This window comes from Podarcis tiliguerta (assembly GCF_965153285.1).
Source record: "Podarcis tiliguerta genome assembly, chromosome: 8".
In the NCBI taxonomy this organism is placed as follows: domain Eukaryota; kingdom Metazoa; phylum Chordata; class Lepidosauria; order Squamata; family Lacertidae; genus Podarcis; species Podarcis tiliguerta.
The window spans coordinates 1,758,856-1,776,410 of record NC_139541.1 but is presented as its reverse complement, the minus strand read 5'-3'; the positions used below and the strand labels follow the sequence as shown (position 1 = coordinate 1,776,410).

Here is a 17,555-nt window from a genome sequence, read left to right as displayed (position 1 = left end):
AAATGTGTAGGCAATGCGAATCTAAACTCAACTTTGGCTGAAAGGTAGAATCTGTCTGCCTCTGCCATAGCCAAATTATCATTATGGAATTGGACTTCCCTATTTTCATCGGAGAAATGTTGGAGGGTATGTAATAACACGGAATTTTTCAAATTTGACATAAAAATGGCCCTCCACTTTCCTGTCTGCACCAGCCACATTCACACAGTGACAATATAACCAGGGCTGCTCAGTGTTTCTTATGCATACAGACCAGACAAGAAAGGAGGAGGAGTGGCGTTATATGTCAGGGATGTGTATACCTGTGAAGAGATCCAAGATTTAGAACCTCAAAGCCAAAGTGAGAGCATTTGGGTCAAAATTAAGGGAGAGAAGAATAACAGTGACCTCATTGTGGGAGTTTACTATAGATCCCCAAGCCAAACGGAGGACATAGATGATGGCTTCCTGGAACAGATGGCCAAGCATGCAAAAGGAAGGGAGATAGTAGTAATGGGGGACTTCAATTACCCAGATATTTGTTGGATGTCAAACTCAGCCAAGAGCATAAGGTCAAACAGATTCCTCACTGGCCTTGCAGACAACTTCATTGTCCAGAAAGTGGGAGAAGCAACAAGAGGAACAGCCATTTTAGATCTGGTCCTAACCAATGTTGATGACCTGGTTAGTGGGGTAGAAGTGGAAGGATCATTAGGCGCGAGTGATCATGCTCTTCTGAAGTTTACTATACAGCAGAAAGGAGCAGCCAAGCATACTAGGACTCAATTTCTTGACTTTAAGAAAGCCGACTTCATAAAACTTAGGGAAGTGCTGGGTGAGATCCCATGGACAGTAATACTAAAAGGAAAGGGAGTTTATGATGGCTGGGAGTTTGTTAAGAGGGAGATAGTAAAAGCACAACTTCAGGCATTACCAATGAGACGGAAACATGGAAGGTGCCTAAAGAAGCCAGGGTGGCTATCTAAAGAACTTTTAACTGAGTTAAGATTAAAAAAGGATGTGTACAAAAAATGGAAAAGGGAGGAAACCACCAAAGAGGAATTCAAAAAAATAGCCAGCACGTGTAGACACAAAGTCAGAAAAGCTAAAGCACAGAATGAACTCAGGCTTGCTAGAGAGGTTAAAAGCAACAAAAAAGGCTTTTATGGGTATGTTCGTAGCAAAAGGAAGAACAAAGAAACAGTGGGGTCACTCAGAGGAAAAGATGGTGAAATGCAAACAGGGGACACAGAAAGGGCTGAACTCCTCAATGCCTTCTTTGCCTCAGTCTTCTCCGATAAGGAAAACAATGCCCGACCTGAAGAATTTGGAGCAAAAGATTCAGCAGAGGAAACACAGCCCAGAATAACTAAGGAGATAGTACAAGAATACTTGGCTAGTTTAGATGTATTCAAGTCTCCAGGGCCAGATGAACTGCATCCAAGAGTATTAAAAGAACTGGCAGATGTGATCTCAGAACCACTGGCAGTCATCTTTGAGAATTCCTGGAGAACAGGCGAAGTCCCGGCAGAGTGGAGGAGGGCAAATGTTGTCCCTATTTTCAAAAAGGGGAAAAGAGAGGACCCAAATAATTACCGCCCAGTCAGTCTGACATCAATACCAGGGAAGATTCTGGAGCAGATCATTAAGCAAACAGTCTGTGAGCACCTAGAAAGGAATGCTGTGATCACCAATAGTCAGCATGGATTTCTGAAAAATAAGTCATGTCAGACTCACCTGATCTTGTTTTTTGACAGAATTACAAGCCTGGTAGATGAAGGGAACGCAGTAGATGTAGCCTACCTTGATTTCAGCAAGGCATTTGACAAGGTGCCCCATGATATTCTTGTAAAGAAGCTGGTAAAATGTGGTCTTGACTATGCTACCACTCAGTGGATTTGTAACTGGCTGACTGACCGGACCCAAAGGGTGCTCATCAATGGTTCCTCTTCATCCTGGAGAAGAGTGACTAGTGGGGTGCCACAGGGTTCTGTCTTGGGCCCGGTCTTATTCAACATCTTTATCAACGACTTGGATGATGGACTCAAGGGCATCCTGATCAAATTTGCAGATGACACCAAACTAGGAGGGGTGGCTAACACCCCAGAGGACAGGATCACACTTCAAAACGACCTTGACAGATTAGAGAACTGGGCCAAAACAAACAAGATGAATTTTAACAGGGAGAAATGTAAAGTATTGCACTTGGGCAAAAAAAATGAGAGGCACAAATACAAGATGGGTGACACCTGGCTTGAGAGCAGTACATGTGAAAAGGATCTAGGAGTCTTGGTTGACCACAAACTTGACATGAGCCAACAGTGTGACGCGGCAGCTAAAAAAGCCAATGCAATTCTGGGCTGCATCAATAGGAGTATAGCATCTAGATCAAGGGAAGTAATAGTGCCACTGTATTCTGCTCTGGTCAGACCTCACCTGGAGTACTGTGTGCAGTTCTGGGCACCACAGTTCAAGAAGGACACTGACAAACTGGAACGTGTCCAGAGGAGGGCAACTAAAATGGTCAAAGGCCTGGAAACGATGCCTTATGAGGAACGGCTAAGGGAGCTGGGCATGTTTAGCCTGGAGAAGAGGAGGTTAAGGGGTGATATGATAGCCATGTTCAAATATATAAAAGGATGTCACATAGAGGAGGGAGAAAGATTTTTTTCTGCTGCTCCATAGAAGCGGACACGGAGCAATGGATCCAAACTACAAGAAAGAAGATTCCACCTAAACATTAGGAAGAACTTCCTGACAGTAAGAGCCGTTCGACAGTGGAATTTGCTGCCAAGGAGTGTGGTGGAGTCTCCTTCTTTGGAGGTCTTTAAGCAGAGGCTTGACAACCATATGTCAGGAGTGCTCTGATGGTGTTTCCTGCTTGGCAGGGGGTTGGACTCGATGGCCCTTGTGGTCTCTTCCAACTCTATGATTCTATGATTCTACTCTGTGCGTCTAATTCTGGAATGTTCCCCAGCAACTCTTGTGTGATTGGTTAACTCTAGTCACATGGGAGGTATCACATTCTCCATTTTGTTTTGTGGGTGAGTGACTTGGCTGTAATGATGGCATCTCCATGAACACGGAAGAAGAGACCATGTTAGAGAACTCTCCCTCTCAATGCAATAGAGGAGAGGAGTGCTCATGTTTCTGAATGAATGCATGTGAAGTAGATGCACAGAAGTTGATGTTCTCCCAAAGAAGCAGGAAGGGGAATGGGGAAACCTCTCAGAAGGAGCTGCATGGCCAAGCCGGGTCATGTGCAGAAGGCTGAGAACAAGGACTGGAAAGAGAGAAAGACACCACTTGTTTGAATGTTTAAGGAAGAAGCTGTAATCTTCAACTAAGAAAAACCAAGCCCATGCTTGGATAAGCATGTGAATGTAAATACTTCGTCTTTAGCTATATGTTATACAGGTAAAAGCTTTTGAATAGTTTAACAAGTGTTTGGACACTGTTCTATTCTAATTTCAGGAAATAAAGTTTCAAGGTTTGGCTTCCTAGCTGCAATTTATCTACTCTGCCAACCATAACTGGGAAGACGTCTCTGTTTCATCACAGCATCCATGACATCATCCAGCCCTTGACACAAGGGGGAATGGATTGCAAGTTGCAGGTTATGAAACTCCACAGGGGATTTTTAGTGGCTAACAGCATAATTTGCGAGCTTTTTTGCAGAGAAAGTTTTGCTGCTCCGCCGTGACCTCCCTGCCAATTTGGATATAGTAACAGAACTGGAGGCCCCTTGACTGTCCTCGGGTCCAGTATTGGACCATTTCGACCGGATACTCCCTGCCAATGAGGACAGATTCCTCCGAGCTGGAAGGCCCACCACTTGCCCCCTTGACCTGTGCCCGTCTTGGCTGATTACAGCGTGCCCAGACGAGGTGCGGGTCTCCCTGGGTGATATCATCAATCAGTCCCTTGGCACGGGGACTTTCCCAGGGGAGTTTAAGGAAGCAGTGGTGCATCTGCTCTTAAAGAAAACATCTCTAGATCCTTTAGATCTACCCAATTACCACCCAGTTTCGAATCTCCTGTACCTGGGTAAGGTAACTGAGAGAGCGGTTGCCGAACAGCTTGGCAGGTTTGTGGATCAGACATCGGCTCTGGATCCATTTCAGTCCGGCTTTCGCCCTGGTTATGGGACCAAGACGGCTTTGGTCGCCCTAACAGATGATCTCCGTAGACAGCTGGACCGAGGCGGGTCGGGACTGCTGATTCTCTTAGATCTGTCGGCAGCCTTCAACGTGGTCAGTCATGATCTTTTGGACCACCGCCTTGCCAACGTGGGGATTCAGGGCACAGTCCGACAATGGCTGCGCTCCTTTATCTCAGGTCAGGGACAAAGGGTGGTGCTAGGGAAGGAGTTGTTGCCGTGGCACTCCTTGGTGTGTGGAGTCCCGCGGGGCACAATCCTTTCTCCGATGCTTTTCAATATCTTTATGTGCCCCCTTGCCCAGACTTTTCGGAGTTTTGGTCTGGGTTGTCATCAATATGCTGATGACACCCAGCTTTATCTGTTGATGGACGGCCACCCTGACTTGGCCCCGGACACACTGACCAGATGCTTGGAAACTGTGGCTGGATGGCTGCGTGGGAGCCAGTTGAAGTTAAATCCTTCAAAGACAGAGGTCCTCTGGCTGGGTCGGGACGACATGGGATTGGGGGGCCAACTCCCATCTCTTGCGGGGGATCAGTTAGTGCCAGTGCCTTCTGTCAAGAGCTTGGGTATAAGCTTTGACGCCACCCTTTCCATGGAGGCGCAGGTTGCAGCCACAACAAAGGTGGCATTTTTTCATCTCCGCCGTATAAAGCAGTTACCTTTCTCACCCTGATGTGGCCACAGTGATCCATGCGACAGTCACCTCCAGGCTTGATTATTGTAACTCGCTCTACACGGGTCTGCCCTTGAAGCTGACCCAGAAACTCCAGCGGGTGCAGAATGCCGCGGTGAGGCTCCTTACGGGGTCCTTGCTGTGGAATCACATTCATCCAGTGCTTTACCAACTGCGCTGGCTTCCCAGTGGAGTACAGGGTCAGGTTTAAGGTGCTGGTTTTGACCTTTAAAGCCCTATATGGCCTAGGACCCACGTACCTACAGGACCGCCTCTCCTGGTATGCCCCACAGAGGACCTTAAGGGCCACAAATGACAACACTTTGGAGGTCCCAAGTCGCAAGGTGGTTAGATTGGTCTTGACTAGGGCCTGGGCCTTTTCAGCACTGGCCCTGACTTGGTGGAACACTCTGTCACAAGAGACTAGGACCCTGCGGGACTTGACATCTTTCCGCAGGGCCTGCAAGACACAGCTGTTCTGCCTGGCCTTTGGTTTGGACTCAGTCTGACCCTTTTGTTTCCCTCCCCTTACGGTTTTGGTCTATGGGCTACTTTTAAAATGAGGCTGCATTTTAAATTGCATTTTAACCTGTATTTTAAATTGGTTTTTTTCTATTATGTTTTTATTGTAATTTTACTGGTGTCAGCCGCCCTGAGCCTGGCTCTGGCCGGGGAGGGCGGGGTATAAATAAAATTTATTATTATTATTATTATTATTATTATTATTATTATTATTATTAATCCTAACAATGTCTACTTAGAAAAAGGGAAAGGTAGTTAGGATTGCAGCCTCAAACTTGATTTTTCAGGTATGCGAGTCAGTCAAATCTTTTAAGAGAACACAGTATTTTGCCCATCCCTCATGATAACAAAACAGGATTTTTCATTTCAGTTTAATATTTATTTCCCCATTTTTCCTTCTATAGAAACCAAATGCAAGCAAAAAAAACTATATCAAAAACAGCAATATAAACCATTCAACAAACGGACGAACCCCATGAATGCTTCCTAGGCTGCTGGATTTTCCATTCCAGAGCAACGTGTTCCCCACACATCCTCTGCTCAAATTGCTTAAAAGCAAACAAACACACACATTCCCACAGAGGTAAATGTTATGTTGCTACAGCCTTTGAAAGGACCGCAGCTATCTCTGCTCATGTAAATAAGTGGAAAGGTGTGAAGGGAATCAGAGCCTTGTGTGTTATGCTCATTCAGCCATGGGATTGCAGTTCTCCAGAAGCTCAGCTAAGGCCCCGTGACAGCTGCTAGATTCTCCCCTCCCAGAGCTATCAAGAGCTAAAGGAGCAAAGGGGAGAATAAGACATGGCATGAGCCCTTGGCTGCGATGTAAAAACAGCTCAATTCACTCTTGCTCAGGTGCAAAGTGATCAGGTGATGGAGGAGGAGGAGGAGGAGGATTGGTGCAGAGCAAATCACAAAGGCCAGACACAGCAGGAGGGGACCTGGCAGCCTGCCCAGGCGCTGGCAACAATAGAGCCTTAACAAAGCAAACCCGCCTGTTAATCCCGTGGGTGGGAAGCCTCTTGACTGCCAGGCAGTGGAAGTTACACCTGGCTCTGCGCAGAGGCTTTAATCTCCCCCAGTTTGAGAGAATGGAGCAGAGCCCAAGGTCAAGGGTTTGGAAAGGGTCACAAGACGTCTAGTTCAAAGGGGGGAATTATGCACTCAATAGGTTATCAAGGACACACACACAAAAGCAATCAGAGGGAAAAGGATGATGGGGAAAACAGCTTGCCGAGAACAGAAATTCTTCCTACTGAACAGTGGAAAATGCGGCCTCAGATTCTCAGTCACTTTTAAGAGCTGGGCTGGACCAAGTCAGTTTTGCCGCTTGAGGCGAAGGACAAGATGGCAACCCTGATGTACAGAAGCCAGCTGGCCTGGCAGTTGAATCTTATTTCAATATATTTTAATGCAATAGTGTTCTCTATCACATCTGAGGGCAGCATCATTACCCTATATTGTTTTGTGGCTTGGCCCTCCCCCCTGGCTAGTTATCAGAGTGCAGAACAGGCACACAGCATACATAGCTCTCACTCACACACAAAAAGAGCACAGCATCTGCCACCCAAGACTAATGGCAGAGTCGGCCCTGTCCAAATGTCTTGCTGCTCCTCCACTGCCCAGAGATGGAAGGACCAGCGTCTGGGCTGATGTCAAGCTTCAGAGGCACATGGCAAGCTTTAGGCAAAGGTGAAGTCATCACCTGAGATGACGGATTTTGCCTGCTTGTCAGAGTAGCAGAACTCCCTGGAGGCACCATTAGGAACTGAGGGGTGGGGGAAGAGAAATTCAGGACAGTTTGAATTCCACTGTGATGTGAAAACACCTAATTTGCACTTTCCCAAACAATATGTGAACTGAAACCAGTCTTTGAAACTCCCATTGTTCTAGGCACATTTTGTGACAGGGAATTTCGTTAGCGCAAGTAGTTTCTGAGCTCTGGGTACAGTACTGCGCCTAAGATTTCAGATTAAAACTGCAGAGTGGAAGGAAAGGAGGACCTTTTTCTGCCTGCCCACTTCCAGCTACTCTCTGAAGATTGAAGAAGAGACCCTCTTAAAAATATTGGGGGGGGCAGGGTAAGGACTAGACCATGTGAAAATGAACATAATATTTTAGCTGCAGTTCATTCACTTCCAGTTTTGTATTCTAAAAAAATTGTGCCTAGACATTCTGTTGTTGCGCCCATAACATTGATTTAAGGTGCCTTTTAGCTCCTAGCTTTCATATCTCAGTTTCTAACATTGACTGAAACACAGCCGTCCTTTGACATTTGCATTTCTCCCAGGGCTGTGATGCTGCAAAGACGTGTGTGCAAGGGGCAAGTGTGCCCTTCACAGTTTGGGACCAGTTCACCTGCAAGACGGCTTTACCCCCCATAAATATCCACTTGCCCTTGTTGATCTGCGGAGCTGGCACAGCTACAAACACCTCATAAAACTCATTCTGCATTTGTAAGAACACGGTCTTTTAGTGTGACAGCTCCCACACTCTGGAACTCCCTGCCTAGTGACGCCAGGCAGGCTCCATTTGCCACCGGCTCAAAACATTTTTCTTTAGGCAGGTCTACCTAATGTCGACTTGTGTTTTCATCTGTTTTTAGCTTATTTTGTTTTTAATTATTTTGAATGTTTTAAACAGCTGTCTTAACTGTTTTTTATTGATAATTTTATTGCTTGATTCTTTTTGTAAACAGCTTTCTGAGGGTGTTTTTTCTAAAAGCAAGTGTTACATAAATTTTATGAAATAAATAAAATAAATATATGAAAATAACATAGAACAATGCTTTGCAAAAATGTATGGATTAGTCAAAACTGCACACACAAATATGAACATTAGGATAAATTTGTTCTAAAATGCTGATGAATATTCATTAGGACTTTTTAAAAAGGCAAATCAGAAACTGGTAAAGAAATATGAAGAAATATGGATCTCAAACTGTAAAAAGGAGCAATGAAGAGAAATTGACAGATTCGTCCCTCCCAGGCTGCAATGCCCGGCAAGGTCCTCCTGAACAAGCCCCATGAAATGTAGTGGTTAGAATGTGTTAAGACAATTATAGGATAGAAAACAGAGGTAGATGGAAAGGAATTGCTGAAACAATTAATAGAAGTGGAATACAAAAAGGGAGGTGTGAGGAGGTCGAGGAAATAAGGGAAAGAAAGTTAAGATGTTGAAATTGAAATTTTAAATGGTTTTTGTTTTGTTTTGTTTTGTTTGTTTGTCTTATTATGTTTGCTTTTTAATTATGTATTGTATTGTATTGTATTGTATTGTATTGTATTGTATTGTATTGTATGTTTTTTCTTTTTTGGTTTTTTGCAGTGTTGTGTTTAATTTGTTGGAAACTTAATAAATATTATTTTTTTGGGGGGGGGAGAGAAATGTAGTGGAGCTGAGCAAGGGCAAGCTGTTCCTGCTCTTAGGCAGCTACTCATGCCTCTCAGTGGGACTCGCACAAAACTTGGATTTTTAAAAAATCTCAAGTGCCAGAATGTCTCAGTCCAATCCCGTGACCCTATTCCTTGGGTGCTATTTCCTGAATTTCCTGAATTTCTGTTTCTGTGCCAGGGGGCAACCCTGGGGTGTGAAAAGTCCAACTGATCTCACATAAGACATTATAAGAAGAATGTGGCAAATAGGAGACAGCTGCTATGTGTAAAGGGGATTAAAGGATCCTTACACAACAAATTCACTTTTTAAAAAAGTTTTAACCTTTTGAAGTGACAAGAGAAATGCATTGAAAAGTTTAGGATTGATGAGGAAGCTGTGGAAATATACCCTGCAAGCAAATCAGGATGACTTATGTTGTATAACTCATTGGTCTTCCACTGGTGGGTCAGTACTGACTAATGAGTAAGAAAGATTAGGAAATGGGTTCTCCAATGCACGTTTGGATTAAAAGTGGGTCCTGGGACCCACTATTCCACCACGCAGCACAAAACCTCCAGATAAAAACCTGCCAAGACAAAGGCTTATACCACCTAGCAGACTTCTACAAAAACAACAAACCCACATCAACACAAGAAATACAAGACAAACTAGGGCATACCCCTGGCTAACACACTACCAAATTACATACCCTCTTTAAATAACTCAGTGGTAAAATCAGCAGCAACTAGGCCCTTGACAACCTTCAAAAACCTCCTCCTAACAACAAAGAGACATGGCAAAGGGATGACATCCACAATATACAAAATACTGCTCCAAAACCCCACTAGACGTAATCAAAAAACAGTGGGAGGACAACGTAGGCTATTAGATTACCCCACCCAGTGGACCAGGATGTGGTCTAAACCCCTCTTTAAATCAATAACAGCAAAAAGAAATCACTTACAGGTGGTACCTAACACCGTGGAAACTAGTGCTAATATGCCCAGGAACCTCACCAAAATGCTGGAGAGGATGCACCTCCACAGGCACATACCTTCACATGTGATGGGAATGTCCTAAAATCCAACTCTTCTGGACAGCAATCATACAATAAATATGCAAAATAACTAAACAAGTATTAGAAGTCACCCCAGAACTGGCCCTACTAAACGCTTTCCAAAATAATAATGCCCACTCACACCATAAAGAGCTCATAACCCACCTACTCTCAGCAGCCAGAAATATCATAGCCAGACACTGGAGAGACCTGTCAGGAGTAAGTATGGACCAATGGTACCAACAGTATGGGAAACGGCCTTACTAGAAAAACTAGCCAACAAACTGAAATTGACCCAGGGACAAATAGAAGAAGACACCTTCACCCTGGTATGGTTCCTCTTTATCACGTACACAGCCCAACAAGACAACGACAAGTATCCGCCGACAGCATATGAATCAATCTGGCTAAACTGATTCAAAAATACATACTCACACTCCGCTCACACATAAAAACAATTCTCACTACAGCCAACCAAAGACAACCAACCACACCCTAAGCCACCCCCAACCTTTCTCACCACCAAGGAAACACAACAAGTGAATAGTAAGAGAACCCATACAAGTTACGCTGACACAACCCCCCCCCCCCACTAAGTAGAAAAACAGAAGAATAACCACCCCACCCCACTCACCATTCCCCCTCCCCCTCTTCCCCCTTTTTTCTCCCTAATTGTTTAAAGCAATTCATGAACCAAGAACCTATACATTGACCACTAAAAATGAAAAATATATTGTAAATATTTTTCCACATTAATATGCTATTTTTGCGATATACAAATGACATGAGAAAACTTGGTATACTTATTTGTATAACATTATTCTTGTTTATAAAACCAAATAAATAAATAAGTGGATCCTGGGTCTGAAAAGGTTGAAGACACCTGTAAAGAACAAAAGCTCCACCAGCTTTTACTGATGTGCTTGACATTTCTAACTTGTTTTCCTGCAATACTGTTCTTTTAGTTGGTAACGCACTTTGCAATATTTAAATATGAAAGTGTAGATTATAAACATTAAAATAAATAAGTAGCTATCATCTAACCACGATGTAAGCAAGGTGCAAGCAAATCAGGATGCCGCCTGAGGGCTATTTGCCTCCCTCCAGCCTTCTAGAAAGGGGACCAAGCTCCAAGCCCACCCTCTCCTGGGAAGGGCCCTGGGCTGCAGCTGGGACTGCACTCAATCTGGGCAGCAAACCTCCCTCCTAGCGTGGTTGCATGTGACCAGGCCAGAAACATCTGGCCCACCTTGCAACGTGGTTGCTCAGCACAGCCTTCCAGCCCCCGCAAGCCCTCTGTTTCTCCTCCCCACCCTGGCTTTGTGGCTGCCTTTATGAACCTGGCTATCTTCTCTTTCCAGACTCCCATCATTTCCTTGCTTCTTTGCCTCCCGGCCTGTTAATTACAGGCCTGATGTGGGCGAACAGAATAGAGGGAGGGAGTGTTATTTAGATGGATAACTGCTTTTGTTTCCTTCCCCCTGCCAGACTTTGGAAACTGGAAGAGGTGAGTTAAAAGAGGAAGATTTATACCAGGATCCTCTCCCTGCGGCTCACCACCAGGATTTATAACCTGCTCTGGTTCAAACTATGTTCAGGAACTGGTGGCTCATAAAAGTGAAGGATTGAGAGGTGCCAGCTGGGGCCAGGTGGCAGCAGATGCCGGGAAAGACACCCACCCCCCAGCCCTGCCGATGCTTCTCCTGGCCTCCAGCCATCTCCTTATTGCAGCTCTGGGCGTCCCACACGTGGAGCCTTCTCAGTCCCTCTCAGTTCTTAATTTCAGCTCTCAGGCACTAACAGCTGTACTGATTCAAGGCTCGGCTCAGGGTGTCACCGCAGGGTTCTAAGGTACACAGCTAGGCATAAGCTACGCCGGCGTTGTCCCAACACTTGACATGCCCTCTGATCTGGGTGGGCATGGTTGTTGTCCCAAGGCCTGGGACTGGGCAATAAAGAGAGCGCTCCTGGGAGGAGGCTGGGTCTGCTCAGCCCAGTTGCCGTTGCATCCTTGGCAATGGAGGCAGAGACAATACGGCTGGCTCACTGTCCAATCTGGTCTCAGGGGAGCACTTCATTGATGAGCGGTGGTGTTGAAGTCATGCTGCTGCCGCATTGGAAACATCCAATAACACGGAGGTGAGACTGAGAGTCCTAGAACTACACCTACAAGGAGCCACAACAGTCACAGCTGAGGAACATGGGCCCCTGACAAGTTCTTGGACTTGAACTCACATCACAATGGTCAATTCTTGGGAATGACAGGAATTGTGTTACACAAATCAAAACACACCTGTCCTCCTAAATTCACTCTGAATTGAGCAATGCAGTTCTACAACCCAAAAATGTGCACAAAAACTCCCCTTATATAAGAGAAAGTGTGCACAAAATGCACATATTGGCAAAAACAGCATATTATAATTAGGAGAGATGCACACAAAAATATGCACAAATTTTCTTTTCTTTCTTTTCTTTCTTTTTTTTTTTTTTGCAAAGCGATGTGGAAATGGGATGGGCTGAATTTACAATTGGAAAAATGAGAAAGTGACAGAAACCAAAATTTGCAGGTTTATCCATCCCTAGTTTTCAGACCCAAAGTTCTGTCATGTCAGCTTCTGTTCTGGGTCAGAGCAGAATCCAGTACATCCATCAGACTGGAAAAAGCCAACACTTTCTTTTTCTAGTCCTCATGGATGTGCAGATAAATCAGGGAGAAGGCTTAAAACTCAAATGTGAAAGTCAGTTCAGTAAAGCACTTGTGCTACTTCTTCCCCACACACCAGGCTCATCCCAACTTGCCTTTGCTGCTCCACTGCCAACCTGCTTTGGGCTGCTCTCCATTGCTCTAGGGGTGTGTGGCTATGAAACAACAAGCTGGGTGCTTAGTGAGGCAATCTCAGCATTGCTTTGCCCAATGCCAAACCCATCCACAACAACACACACCAATCTGCTTGCATAAAGAAAGGCCTTTTTCATGCTCACTGGTCTGGTGCTGATAGGCAATGTAGTCCCAAACATCTAGAGCAAACCAAGTTGAGAAAGGCTGGTCTAGATGTAGTAACTGGGCAAGAATACCTCACGTAGGACAACATCACATAAAACATTACTACTACTGTCTGGTTTAGCCGGCCAGTCAAAGCTGTTTCCCGGGGTGTGGCCGCTGTCGCCTGCTGAAGCTTCTAGGAGCCACAGGTGAGAGCTGGGAGCAGGATGGGGACCAGAGGTGGACAAACTATCCCTGAAGGAGCACAATGTTTCCCCCCACCAAAGGTACTACCCTCCCCTAACACCCCATAAACCCTAAACCAGGCGAGGGTAGCCAATGGGTCCCAAACCCTTGGTGAGTTAGGGACTTTCCCTGCATGCAAAGACAGGCTCTGGCAGATTGAATGGACGAGACCAAGAGTGAGTCCAATGGTCAAGAAGAACTGAAAGTCATTTGGCAGTGGCATTGCTCCCCATAATTTACACATGTGTTTATTTGTCCCACTTTCGCTCTCTGATTAAACAGTTTCTATAGGTTAGAAAATACAAAATCCAGCACATCTTGTTTACCAGCAGCAAAAGCAAGATGAGCACATACTATAGGCAATGATCTCTGTTTCAAATTACTTCCAACTCTGAAAAACAGCCATCTGTTTCTAGGCTTTGCCTTTCTTCAAAGATAGCAAACAGAATGTACAATTCCCAGGGTCCTCTGACTGGGGTCATTACTATTAGACAGGTTGAAATTGGCTTAACTTTCTTGTTCTATCATCCACCGAAGGCTTCTGCGCTGAGCAGGCAGCACAGAAATGTCCTGAAGCAGGAACCTATTGGTACTCTTCCCAGGGGCCAAATGTTTGTAGCTGCAGCATTCCTTGTCTCATGGTCAGAATGTCTCACAGGAAACAATCTGCAAAGCTGTACATTATTGCTTTAGAAACAGAGACAAAAATCCAGGGCTCATCACTTCCACAAGTTTCGAAGGCACATGGGGATGAAGGTTCAATTTGCTCATCTGATGGTCTTACTTTCTCACCTATCTACTTATTTTCACATATTACATTTATATCTCCCAAGGATTTACAGGAAGTTTCTCTGATCCTGGCCAGGCCCAGACCAGCTTACAGCTTACATCAGCCACCTCAGACCAGTCTCTTGGTCCTGCGTCAAAAGGGACGCCTCAGTGCAGCCCCGGTCCTCTGTGTCTACTGGTTCCAAGGACGAGAGAGCTGCTGCTGCTGCTGCTCCAGTGACTTGAAAAGTTACATGAATATAGGAAGTAGCCTTATACCAAGTCAGACAATGTGACCCATCTTAGCAGTGCAGTCTGTATTATCTCGACCAACTGGCAGCAAATCCCCAGAGTTTCAGAGAGGAAGACATTCCCAGTCCAACCTGGAGATGCCAAGGAATCTGGGACCTTCCTCATGCAAGGCAGTTGCTCTACCACAATGGCCCTTCCCCAAATTTCTTTAGAAGTTCAAAAAGAGTTCAAGCATGGTCCACAAAAATAAAACTTAACTCACTTTACTTCTTTAGGTCTGAATTCTGGCTGAACAAGCCCAGGAAGGTACAAGGCAGAGGTACAGGCTCCCAAATTGTAGAAGGCTTGTGTGATGTCCTTCAGCATTGGGCACCAAAGATCTGGGATCTTGTCTGCTAATAAGAGAAAAAGAGTTTGAGTGTATCTGTCTATTTGGGGTTCTTTCAGTTTCTTGTTTCTTCATTTTTTCTTGTAATATAGACATCTATTCACTCTGCCTAAATGCACATTTTTGCTAAGCAATTTTCCCTAATAGAATACATTTTTGTATTTTATTTTCACGAATATATGTATTTTAATGCACACCTTACCCCAGTATATGAATTTTTGAATACATTACGTGGCTGGAGAACTTCGCTGAAGGATGGCTGTGTTTCTGTTCATGCATTGTTTCATAAAGTGCAAATGAGGTAGGCTCACTTTTAAATAGGAACCTCTGGGCTCATCTACACTTCCACTTGCCCCGTGCCTAGAAAGCAGTTTTCTGCTTGTCCCATGCTTTCTAGGCACAGGTTTTTCCTCTTTGCCCCATTGTTTTCTGCTGAAAAAAACCCACTCTGGCGCTAAATCAGAACAAATGTCAATCCATAAAAAACCTGTCTGCTGTTTGTTCCAATTCTGACCTAAACTGCGGGTTTTCTCAGGGGAAAGTAGCAGGGCAAATGAAGGCATAGATTCACCCAGAATCCAATTTCATTAGGTGTCCGGTTGCAGAACACAGGAACAGATCCTTGTCCCTTCTCCAGTGAGAAAGAAATATCAGAACCTTTTACTGATCTGGAGCATTTTGGTCTGGAACATGAATAAGCAGCATCTCCTCCTGCAGTTTCAAGCAGCAAGCTTGAAGGAGATGCTGTTCCTTGCCACTTGCTTCTATTAGCTCTATGTTAGTTTAACTTTCATAACTTCTCTCTATTGAGGGTAGTACGTTTTTGGGTTAGATGTCCACAGATCTAGAGCCCCTAGGTTTCTGGCAGTGGGGGACTTTTCCCACAATAAATTTGGGCTGTGCACACTGTACCTTTAAAGCACCTTCAAAGCACATTCTCCCCCTCGAAGAATTCTGGTTTACCCCTCTTTTTTGTTAATTCATTAAATATGTACAATGCCCTTCACCTGAAGATCACAAGGTGGTTCACAACATAACAAAAGAACAAACAAAAGCAAACCAATAGCCCACAAACACTGAAAGGGTCACAGAATGCCCAGCCAAAGCCCTGGTTACAGAGAAACGTAATTGCCTGGCGCCTGGAAATATGTAATGAAGGTGCCAGGCGAGACTCTCTGGGGAGAGCATCCCACAAACGCTCTGAGTGGCCTGCTGGTGGGTACATTGTCTTGCATGTTTTTGACATGCCGAGCAGCGGCGGAGCATATGCTACTGCCACCCAGGGCAGGCAAGCCGGCCCAGCCCAGCCCTCGCCACTGCTTCAAGGGCACACTCATCCTGCACAGCTTTGCAAGGTGCTGGAGGCCAGGGCAGGAGAGAGGCGGCAACACTGCTCTGCCGGGTCAGGCCAGCCGTGACTGGTGGGGCGTTGGGCCATTGCAAGGAGCAGCTGTCTCCGCAGCTGTCTCTCGCACTAGAGCCAGGCCTCAGAGACCCGGCTGGGTTCGGCTTCCCTCCCTGTGGCTCTGGCTACGATGAGGGGCCTGTCATGGAGGCACCTCAGCACACCTGGGGCCGCAGCCCCCCATGCTACCTCACTGATGCCAAGGTTAGGGGGGCTATGCTACAACCAACCACAAGTGACCAGAGAATTTGTATGCATTACGGCAAGTTTATATGCTCCTCTCACTCGGACTAAGAATTTGTTACCTTTGTCCGAAAAGAAACCAGAACTGCTGCTGCTGCCTGCCTGATGGATGAAGGAACAAGAGAGGCTGCTCACCCACGGCCTTGTGGAAGCAGGCCTTGCCCCCACCCCAAGGCCAAGTGTGGTCGCCATTCTTCTGCCCCCCCCCCCCCCCGCCACTTGGTTTAACTACCTCAGCTAGAAAGGCCAGAAGACCCCCACCCAAATCCCAGAGCGCTGAGGCCCCTTCCCTTCCGGTGTCTAAGCAGATAAGCAAGCAGGCTGCTCAGGGTGACTCAAGCCCTCATAGCACATAATTGCCTGAGGGAAACAAATCTTTACCATCAGACAAACCACTGCCTTTCTTTGTTGCAGCCATTTGCAGCTGGTGGGCTCCCCCTCCACCCCAGCCTTTGTTTCTTCGCCAGCTTAACAGATCCTCTAATTACCATGTAGGATGGGAGGAGGGAAACTGCTGCTTTTAGGAGCCCGGTGGCAAATTCCCTCCCTTTTCCCTTTTCCCTCTTCACCTCACAATTACCTGACGCCTGGCTGGGCCATATCCTGAGCAATTTAGTTGCTGGGGTGGGAAGATTCTTTGGCTGGGGCAGGGTGGGGCGCAAGAGCAGCAACAAACTGCTGTGCATCTGGAAGGTATATGGAGGGTGGGGGCAGAGCAGCATCACACAGGCAAGAGCGCTAGGAGTGGGAGAAATGAACGAGGGACGGAGCCAGATGTGGGCCTCCTGGGCAGACGGCTGGCTGGGAAGCTGGTGCTGCAAGGTTAGCAATATTGGGTCTGGGGAAGGGGCCAGTAGTCCAGGGAATGGAGAGCTGGATCCAGGAGATGGACCGCCCGGTGACATCAGATACCCTAGCAGATACTTTTTGGTGTGGAGTGGCCCCCAGCTCCGCCTTCTGTCACTGAGTGGCCTCCTCCTTCTGGGGAGGAGGCTGAAAGTAAACCAGATGCTGGGGAGGCATCAGGATAGCAGAGGCAGATTTAGGGCAGCATGACTGGTGTGTCCCCCCCCCCCACTGGGTGCCAAGCTGAGGGAAGTGCTTCTGCGCGCTGCATCCAGTGCACATGCACAATGGAAGGCAAGAGGCATGGGAGTGCCAAATTTTGGGCTCACACACTGTGCCGCGGAAATCTGAAAGACCAAAGGGTGCCCCTGAGCATCAGCACTGACACCACCTCTGTCTCCAAGGATATGGAGACGCCAACCCTGGCACAAATAAATCTTGCAGACCCAACCCACTCAAAGGAGTGCCCATATCTGTTTGCCCAGTCCTGGGACTCCAGCTGCTTGCTGCGCTAAGAGCTAGGCATGACTCGCTCTTCCAAAGGAAGATGCAGGGAGTGTGTCACTTGTTGTATCAATGTCTTGGCTTGCACTTGGACACATCTTGTAATTTTATGTTGTGAACTACCCAGAGAAGCAGGAGCCTCATGGCTT

The 17,555-nt window shown here is 46.1% G+C and overlaps 2 protein-coding genes across 7 annotated transcripts in view; both read right to left on the bottom strand.

Moving 5' to 3' along the window:
• The window catches only part of ANKRD39 (ankyrin repeat domain 39), a 320,177-nt gene that overhangs the window by 205,867 nt on the left and 96,755 nt on the right, over positions 1-17,555 (bottom strand). The gene's annotated exons all lie outside the window — the stretch shown is intronic.
• FAM178B (family with sequence similarity 178 member B) overlaps positions 1-17,555 on the bottom strand; it is a 173,604-nt gene that overhangs the window by 97,003 nt on the left and 59,046 nt on the right. For 4 of the 6 annotated variants that reach the window (XR_014515032.1, XM_083456602.1, XM_083456605.1 and 1 more), the window contains one exon: positions 14,283-14,415. Coding sequence is in view for 5 of the 6 variants with exons in the window: in XM_083456602.1 (XP_083312728.1) it covers positions 14,283-14,415 (133 nt within the window). In the remaining variant the exon portion in view is untranslated. The remainder of the gene's footprint in view (positions 1-14,282; positions 14,416-17,555) is intronic. The other 2 variants (XM_083456604.1, XM_083456606.1) reach the window with 1 other exon arrangement.